General features: G+C 34.7%; 1 protein-coding gene across 1 annotated transcript; it reads left to right on the plus strand.

Moving 5' to 3' along the window:
* The first annotated feature begins 3,328 nt into the window (after positions 1–3,328).
* Positions 3,329–9,208, plus strand: LOC146913617 (HSP20-like chaperones superfamily protein). Its single transcript, XM_085716861.1, has 6 exons — positions 3,329–3,398; positions 4,499–4,682; positions 5,117–5,273; positions 7,924–7,952; positions 8,056–8,101; positions 8,925–9,208. Exons 1-6 carry the CDS (start codon positions 3,394–3,396, stop codon positions 8,957–8,959), a joined length of 456 nt encoding a protein of 151 aa, XP_085572987.1. The 5' UTR covers positions 3,329–3,393; the 3' UTR covers positions 8,960–9,208.
* Positions 9,209–10,280: the final 1,072 nt, after the last annotated feature.

Genomic DNA, 10,280 nt, shown 5'->3' on the forward strand with positions numbered 1-10,280 from the left:
CTGTAACAACCCGCTCTTTCATGTACGACGTATTACTTGTTAACGAAGAAATGTGTGTGACTAAGTTTAAGGGCAATTTTGGAATTTTGTACTTGAGGAGTATATAAGGGATTTTAGTACCAAAAACTTCATTATTTCCCTCACTTTCTCTCACTAGGGTTTCAACAATTTTGAGCTCTCTCCTCCCACTAGGAAATTGATCCATTCCTTCCTTTTCTTTGCACAATCTTAACTTCAAATCTTCTCAAGCAAGAATCATAGTATGTGATGGGTGATTAGGAACAAGCTTCTCCAACTAGTTATTTCTCAATTAGAAGTAGTGATTGCTAGGGTTTTGTTGTGTAGAAACTTGGATTCAACTTCAAACTCTTCAAGGTGAGTTCCTAGCTAGCAATACCTTCCCATGGGTTGTGTTGTTGATAGATATGCTCTATATTTAACCTTAGAGACAATATGTATTTTTTGTCATGCTCCAAATTAAGAGATTATTAGTTGTTTAAAATGTTTCTCATGATATGTTATGCCTTTCTCTTGTGAAATATGTTTACTGGATGTTTAGGGCTTGCAAAATAGGTTCAAGGTTGAGGTAAAACAATGATTTTCGAAAAAATCTGGGCAGGAACTCAAGAAACTCGCTAATGGCGACATTTCCACGCCATTAGTGGAATTTTCCAGCACCACTCCAGAGGGTTACACTATTGGCGAGTCTAGCAGGTGGGAGTTCAAAAAATTTCGCTGATAGCGAAAGTCTCTGGACTTCTGGAGACATTTCGCTACAGCACTACGTACACCGGATTTCGCCATTGCCAATTCGATTCCTTTCATGGAGCACTTCTATAACAATTGAATTCACCTCTAAACTTCTTATAAACATGAAAACAAAGACCTCAATACAAGAATCTATAACCTACAAACCCTAGACATCACCTATCAAAGAGGAAAGAAATAACATGAGAAGCACAATAACTCAAGACATAAAGATGTTTGATGAGAGAGTTATATCTAGGTGTATAGGGTAGAAAATTTATAAGACATGGAAACCCTAGAAACTCGACCAAGAGGTCGAGAAACATGTAGAACGTATGAGTTAGACGTAAGTTTGATTATAATAAATTGCTTTCATATGTATGAAATGTTGTAGGTGTTGCGGTTCTCGTAATCCACAACAGTGGATGCGAGGAGTTTCCTTTATGGAAATGGGATAAGCTCCGCAAGGGGGGGCCCACACGGCACCGAGGGAGTCCGACGTGCCTTAGCTAGGTACTTTCGGCTATGTATGGGATTTGTATTCGGGGTTACTCCACCCAGAACAATCCGTAAAACGAACTCAGATAATTGTTTGTTACACACTATTATGACATGTATGAAATGGCTATGGCAAGCAAATATATGTTAATAGAGTTACAAGTATAGATTATAATGAGCGACCTAGTTCCCCGCACGGTCGTGTAGGCATGCATAGAAGTCACACACGTATAATCAACCAATCGGTTGTAATGTAGACACGTGATAACCATAGAATGTCCCCAAAGTTATCACTAGCCTAGGAAATAGATAGAACTCACTGAGACGTTATGTCTCATCCCGTTTTTTCATTTGTTCAGGTTCACAGGTTTCGAGTGCCAAAGGTAAGGAGAAGGCTTTGGATTGATCGTGCTATCATGGATCCGATTAGAAGACTTTCTAGTGATGCATATGTTATATTAATTGTTGTGTTGTAATGAATTTTGTAACCAAGTTTCATACGACAACCTTTGTGAAAATAATGTAACATATGACTGGAGTAGACTTTTGTAATCGAACTTCCGACTTATGTCGCTTTGTATTGTATAATTAATGTATCCAGTACCAATTATAACACACGTATTTATTATTCTAGACACTATTAAATATGGGCGTTACAGGCACCTCCCTAAGTACTTACTATCAGGGTACGCTCGCTTTCGATTTGTTTCGCTAGCTACTAGTTAATTACTTTCTAGTTAGACAGATATAAATATCAATATTAGGCCATGTCACTACCAAAGTGCCTAAATCAGGGTTATGTTTCAGAGGAGACAAATCTTACGCACTACAATAAAACTAAATAGCGAACAGAAAATAACTGAATAAAAAACTTTAAATTAAATAATTATCCAACAAACAAAATAGAGGTTCATCTTAGAACCCTAGCCTAAAAAGATTTAATTACTCATGGCTAAAAACAAATTACAAAAGAAATAAAACATATCATAGAAAAACCTTGAGTGAGGAGAGATGTAACATCCCAGACGACTTTAAGCATTGCCGACTGACCCTATAAACCACGCTTACCGGGAAACTTCCCAGTAGGTCACCCATCCAAAGACTACTCCAAGTCAAGCACGCTTAACTGTGGAGTTCTAATGGAATGGGCTACCAATCTTGTTGATATAGGTTGTACCAAACAATTCTTATAAGCCTTCATTCAACCATGCAGTACCTTACCTGCACGGCCTCGGGATCTCTCTCATTCCGGTGTGATTCGGTTTGTCTAGAAGTTGTCAGGAGCCGCTCTGTCTTGTGCACCGGCGACCACTCCCCGCACTCGTCAGCCTTGAAGCTCTTAGTGCTTGCCTTCCTCTTGAACCGCTTCGTTCTAAATGAGAACTTGTGAGTGAGGAATGTGGTATTTATAGGAAGAGTTTCCACCTGAACTTGAGCTAAAATATCAGACTTTTCGCACCAAAAAGTCACAAAACAGCACCTTGGACCGCAAGAAACAGGCGTCAGGCACCTAGATAAATGCACCACGAACATGTGAGTGACATTTTGGGAGCCAGACACCTACTTTCATGCGCCAGGCGCCCTAATGCAAAGTTCCTGGTCACCTAGTGTTTAAACTATGACTCTTGCATACCAATGTGGCAATGTCCATGCAGCTTAACAACAACAACCGACCTACAATAATATTTTTATAGGCTTAATTGCATGTTTGATCCCTTATGTTTATTTTAGTTTTCAAGTTTAGTGACTGGAGGGACTAACTTATTCCAACGTGAGTAACGTTTTGGACCAACTTGAAACTTTTAAAACGTAAGGGACAAATTTGAAACTTTTAAAACATAAGAGACCAACTTGAAAACTAAAATAAACATAAGAGATCAAACATGCAATTAAGCCATTTTTATATTATAATTTTACTCGTAAATAAATAATCATTTGTGACGTAGTAAATACACATTCGTAGTAAATACACATTTTTAGATTATATTAAAAAAAATAGATATTTTTTTATTAATATATATTTTTAAACATATTTTATTTTCAGTATTCCTCGTATAAATAGATTAAGGAACAAAAAAAGAACAACCAACGACACATCAAAGAGTCAAACGTTGTCACTCTTTCACTTCACTCTCACTCAGCTCAAGAATGAGGTTCTTCCTTTCCCTTCGTTTTACTTTCACTGAAATCTCAAACTTTTCATTATTATTTGAATTATTGCTTAATTTCAGCATAACCCATTTCAATTTTTTTGTTATTATTGTCTTTGTAACATTTGTTTCAACCATAAAAATCACATCCTTGTAAAAATAATGATGAAAATTTGTGATTTTTTATGCACTTTTGTTGACCCATTTGTTTGTAACATGTAAAGTTTCAATATTTAAAGAATTTTTGTTTATTGAGTATATTGAATGTTGGTTTTGAATTGTGGTTTTTGATATTGTGGAGAATCACGATCAAAGGCTGCTGATATGATTTTAATAATGGCCGTGTTGTGGTTGCAGAGACATCAAAACCCTCTGATGTCGCGGCTCAGATTGTAGTCGAGGAAATTTTTGTAAAACCCTATAGAGTTTCAATATTCTGGGTCATTATTTTTATTAAGTAATTGAATACTGGTTTTAAATCATGGTATTTGATATTGCGGAGAATCATATTCAAATGTTGTTGACACGGTTTCAATGATGGTCGTGTTGTGGTTGTAGAGACATCAGAAACTGTTGATGTCGCGGCTCATATTGTAGTCGAGGAACTTTTTGTAAAACCCTATTAAGTTTCAATAATCTGAGCCTTTTAAACAATTTATATTTATTATGTAATTGAATTTTGGTTTTGAAATGTGGTTTTTGATTTTGTGGAGAATTGTGATCAAAGGCTGCTGATATGGTTTTAACAATGGCCGTGTTGCAGTTCAAAATCCTTTGATATCACAGTTCAGCTTGTAGTCGAGGAACTTTTTGTAAAACTCTATAAAATTTCAATGTTCTGAGCTATTTTAACAATTTATATTAATTAATTGGATAATCATTTTATATCGAAATATTTGATATTGCGAAAAATCACATTCAAAGGCAGCGGACGCGGCTTCAATGAAGGCTGTGTTCAGGCCGCGACTGCAGAGACATTAGAAACCTTTGATGCTGCGACTTAGACTACAGTCGTGGAAAATTTTGTAAAATCCTATAGTTGAAAGATTTTTTTTTTTTTTTATAATTTAATTTGATATGATTTTTGGTTTGTGTATATGTAGTCGCCATCCAGAAGTTCTTTGGGCACAGCGTTCTGGTAAGGTTTACCTGACTATTGCTCTACCTGATGCCAAGGATGTTTCTGTGAAGTGTGAGCCTCAGGGTTTGTTTACCTTCTCTGCTTCTAGGGTTCAACATGAATCCTACAGCTTTAGCTTGGAACTTTACGGATCAATTCAACCTGAGGTGAGTGATCTTTTCTTTAATGGCATTTGAAAATTGAATGCTTTTGTTTGTTTATGCACATACTTTGTGGTTATATCCTACTTTCAAATTGTGGTACGTAATATAAAGGTTTTAAAGGCCTCTTTAACTACATCATGATTGCAACTGCGGCCACATTTGTCTGCATTTTTTCACATTATCAAGGATTGCATAACGAGTCGTCGACTCTTCCATTTTACCAATTGTTGTTCGTGCTATGAAAGTTTTCTGAGCCTCATAACCACATTGCGATTTCAATTGCGGCCGCATTTGTTTGTAGTTTTCCACAATATCAAGGTTTGCATATCTAGTCTATGACACTTCCACTTCACGAATTGTTTTAATTTTGTTTTTCCTTATCATGTTTTGAAAAGGTTGGATGGTCCTGTCTGAAAAATTGTCATTATGGTGTGCAGGGTTGTAAAACTAAAACTGGCTCAAGAAACATACTATGCTCAATTCAGAAAGGACAAAGAGGTTGGTGGAAAAGATTACTGAAGTCTGAAGAGAAACCTGCACCATACCTGAAGGTTGATTGGAATAAATGGTGTGATGAAGATGAAGAGTCAGAATGTAAGCTTTCGTTATCATAAAGTATTTTCTAATCGGCATTTCAAAATTTCACTCTAATTCAACATGAGCATTTATATTTGTATGGGCATTCATGTGATTTCTGCATGTTAGTTTGAAGAATAACCCTTATTTATAGGCATAAACGGCTTCAAATCATAATTAAATAGGGAAGAAATCATGATAATAGCAATGAAATATGTAAAATAATCTTGAGATAATCTAAGATACTAAGATTAGAAACGGATCCTTTGAGATAAAATATGATACTCTAACACAAAATCAAGATATATACTGTCTTATACTCTAACAGTCATTATGATCTTGGAGGTTCACTTGTCTATCGAACCTGGCAAGTTTCTCCAACACATGTTTCTTTGCTGACTTTGTATTCCTTTTGTACGTCATTTCGGCTGGTCTATCTTTCCTCATCCATGCTCATTTTGTTTGAGCAGCATGATCCCTTTCTGCAGTAACTCATTCTAAATGTGTGTTTGTTTTAGCTGCATATTGTTCCAACCTTCCTGCCATGCAGTCACTGCATATTGTCTCTCTCACCGTCTCTCACATACCTTGTTTATTTTATATCTTTTGAAGCCCATCACATGTGACAGTTTATGAAGCCTGTTATGTTATATTTGTAAGTTTCTTTATTTTATTGTTTTGTTTTCAACGAGCTGAAAAAGTAATGAACTTAGGCTCGAGGGGGGGTAATAGAATATTAGGATTATAACTGTGTTAGGATTATTACTATGTTACCAATGATATATAAATGGCCCTTGTCCTAATTGTAGTGAACTTAGTCTAGAATGTTAGCAGGAATAGGAAGGAGTATTAGAATAGTGTTTTACTACTCCCAAGTGTCCTTATCGCGTAATCTTACTCATTGAAAGCTCTCTAACGAAAGGGTTAGAGAAATCCAATTTAATCGTGGTACAATAACTAACATCATATCGTTGGGACATAAAAAAATTGTTTTTCATCTCGTGGCAAAATGACTAAGTAATAAGTATATTGTATTGTTACGAAAAAATAAATATGCACATTATCTTCCGATGACACGATATTATCTTAAGATATGTGAAAAGGCTGAGGGCGTGGTTGAGACATTAATCCGAGCAGTTGGCAGATTTTTGCCTGGCCTACATTGAGCTTCAAGTTGATCAGAACCTGATTAGTTATGAGCTAGTGATTGTATCTAATTCTAGCCTAGGTTGTGAGCTCTTGAGATGTATAGTGATGTTTTTTACGGCGCCATTTATAAATGAATTCTGAACCTCGTCTATTAGTTGCTTTGGCTAGTATGGCGGGTGGTAGAGCAGGTAGATGAGAAGGACATCGGAGGTTGTGGCCTGTGGGTGTAGTATGATCAATGGTTGTATTGGTGGCCGCAGTGGTGTTGATGATTGTGCACAAATGTGCATATCTTTGTTATTCCTGTGGTGAAGAAGGCTGTTAGAATAGCAACTCCGAATCTAAATTAAATAGATAAAAAATGCACACAAGACACAAGCAACTGATCGCGGGGTTTGGTCATTTTACTTACGTCTCCTACAGCAGAGTGACTGCCATGATTTTCGATTAAGCAAAATTCAGGTTACACATTACAACTTGAGTTCAAATATTATGGTCTGGTTTACAAGTTTTACCCTGACCCATACCTCCCTCCTCTCCCTAACACAACAAACAGATGGGCCAAAGGCGCTCCGTCTCTGCTCATTGCGCTTGAGCAACTAATTATGAGTCATACACAGCGAAGGCGATGTTAAGAAAAGTTGTTGGAAGTTAAATGGGAAACCTATAGCACACAATATCAAGGCCAACATTATGCTCTCATGGCCTTACCCTAAATTTTTACCGTATTAGACGCTAATTTGACGACTATACTCGAATTCCAGGCTATAGTAGATATTGTCACTTTTTTATTGCTACTCTTGTTCTGTTACTTGATTCCACTGCTTGTCTCATTTCTTCTCCTGCAACTTGATTATTTACTTAGATGCAAAAGATGGCATGACTGACCACTGACCACTACCTATTTTTCCCCTTCTCTTCCCCTGCAGTCTGTCTTCAGTCATCTATACTTGATTAACATATACACTTGCGCGAGAGCTAGAGAATATTGAGCTGAAATTATATTTTATGTTTTGTGCTTTACTTCTTGGTAATAGTATATAGAGACAAGGAGACTAACAATGGAGTTCTTTTCTCTATCAATTCAAAAGTGAAACTATTAGCTTATTTTTCCTCGGAAAATCTTTTCTGTTCATTTTCTATTTTGATTTTTTATTACAAAAATGTTGCATCATTTCAACAATGTTTCTAGTTTTCAAAGATTTGTATAGAAAACAATGTAAACAACTCATTGTTTTCTATACAAATCTTTAAAAAAAAAAAAAAAAAAAAAAAAAGAAAATAAAGCAGCATTTTTGTAACTAAAGTCTAAAAGCAAAAACAAGAAATGAATACAAAAAATATTTTCTCAAATTAAATAGGACCTTAGCATCATGGTCCCTGTAATTTACCTTGGGTGACAGATTGGTTCGAGAACCTTGCTTTCTTATTTGTGTTAGTTTCTTGAGGATTGAAAATAAATCGACTACTTGTGAGTATTTCACCTGTCTGATTAAAGTTTCTGTTTGAATTATTGCAGCTGAACCGATATCTGACGATGATGGACGGGTAATTTAACTTTTTTCACTTTTCACATGTAATACTGTGTTGTAGAGTTTAACAAACCTCCAGGTACTTAATCTTTGTCCAACGCCATCTTGATCTTTTGCAGTTTGCTGATGAAGATGATGAAAGCAGTGACGACGAAGGAATGTTATGTGAGTGAATCCATTGCATCTCTACTTTAGTTAGTGTGATGTTTGCAATTGCTTACCAAAATGATATTTGTTGGTAATATTGATGTCAATGTAGAATCTACTCCTATGAATTATGTAGGCTCAGTTAGGATAAGCTGTTTAATTAAGCGCTTATGCTTATAGCACAAAAAATTAACCATATAGGTGCTTATGCATAAGCTATTTCTATATTAAGCTGTTTAATTAAGCGCTTATGCTTATAGCACAAAAAATTAACCATATAGGTGCTTATGCATAAGCTATTTCTATATTAAAGGATAAAATAAAGTCAAATTGTTTTCATGCAAGATATAAGTTGTTTTCACAAGTTATCCTTGAGAGTTTATGGAAGTAAGCTGAAAACAGTTTGTGGACATGTTATATGTAGTTTTTCAACAAGCTCTCCCAAATAGCCTCACAAGTGCTTATACCAGTAGATAAACTCAAATAAGAAAATCCAAACAAACCCTTACTTTATTCCATAATATATGGTCAAAATATACCATGCATGCATCTACTCTATCTCTCAATATTTTTTTATTTTTTAAAAAAGGAATAAAGATCTTCACAATTTACATTTTAAAGGATATACATCGTCCGTATAAACCAATTTTACACTTACATCCAATGAAAATCCACTATTTTACCACATCACTCAACTTTCGAAAGTTATGTTAAAATTGATGGTATGACATGGAAAAATAGAGCTTTCTCATTGAATGTCAGTGTAAAACTGATTTATACTAACAATGTATGTTCAATAAACTCTCAGTTTATGTATCAATAAATGATTATTGTTTTGCAGATCTCCCTGACTTGGAAAAGGCTAGAGCAAAGTAACTCTGACACAAAGGTTGATGAAGCTTCAAGGAGATGGAATTATATGGAAGTTTTAGATAGGTGCAAGGATAGACTACTTTATAAGAAACAATGATATTATTGTAGCTATCCTGTATATATAAAATCTGAGTAATGCTTTGAAATCTGAAAACAGTCTTGTTTTTCTTTGATTACTCGGCACTAATTTTAGCTAGCTATCTTTGTTGTGAATGTTGGTTGCATCACATAATATAACATCTTTTATTGTAAGTTTTTTTGTTTTCTTTTGAGATTATACAAACCTGACATCAATCGTTGTTGTTAAGAGTTGGGAATAGGCTGAGCCGAGCTAGACTATTTAAGGTCCAAGTTTGACCTGTAGCCTATCATCGACTTATTTTTAGGCATGAATATGGCCTTTTCAAAAGCTTAGTTGGCATGTTAGCCTATTTAAAAACATATTTCATTTGAACGGATGTAGGTAAGTAATTGACTTATGTTTAAATAGACTAATGAGCTAATAAATCAATGCGACTAAACTGTTGATGTTTGACATGATGTTTTATGAATTTTACTTTATAAAATATCATATTTCATATTATACATTTAAGTACATGAAAAATTAATATAGGTTAATAAGTTTAAATTACTTTTTTTTTAAGAAATAAGTTTAAATTACTGAAAAGTTAACGGATTTATAATTTAATTTGAATTATAAAATCTAATATAATAGTAATAATAATTGTATGGCTTTTCGCCCCTAATTTTTTTAGCTAAATAGACTTATGAAAATAAACCCAAGTCATATTCACTTAAAAATAGTTTGACCGGATCTGATGTAGGGTAGACTACAAATCCTTATTCATCGATCTGACCTATTTCCATTCTAATTGTTGTAAAGCCAAGTATGCGTGCTTTTTTCTATTATCTTAATTTTTGCTTCTAGTTAACCACACAACTTTGACTTTTAATTTGAAAAATGCTAAGATGGATATAACTCTTGATCTTTTTTTTTTGTGGTGGCCGGGGTTTGAACCCCGAACCTTGCATATATTATGCATTGTCCATACCAACTGATCTAAGCTCACGAGGACAATTCTTGATCTTTTGACACAATGGGATATCATTTGACAAATGACTTTTTTTAAAAATATTCAGGTTAAACTAATGTCAAAACTGAAAAGAATTTCATTCGTCAACTTTAGGGTAATTTAGGTTTTCTGCATACATATAGAAGATATGTTGCAAACCTTCATTGAAAAGAGATGTATGTAGGTTGTGTATGCTTTAACCAATTGTGCAAGGAAAGTTTGAGTAAGAAAAGAAAGCTCAACTTTCTGTA

Source organism: Medicago sativa, chromosome 6, assembly GCF_051527215.1.
Source record: "Medicago sativa cultivar Bolivia chromosome 6, Bolivia_mono, whole genome shotgun sequence".
Classification (NCBI taxonomy): Eukaryota; Viridiplantae; Streptophyta; class Magnoliopsida; order Fabales; family Fabaceae; genus Medicago; species Medicago sativa.

What these genes read in the sequence shown, in the direction of transcription:
- LOC146913617 (XM_085716861.1), top strand. An exon ending in ACGGATCAATTCAACCTGAG is followed by an intron (nt 4,683 to 5,116) that starts GTGAGTGATCTT and finishes TATGGTGTGCAG; the next exon opens with GGTTGTAAAACTAAAACTGG. An exon ending in TATCTGACGATGATGGACGG is followed by an intron (nt 7,953 to 8,055) that starts GTAATTTAACTT and finishes GATCTTTTGCAG; the next exon opens with TTTGCTGATGAAGATGATGA.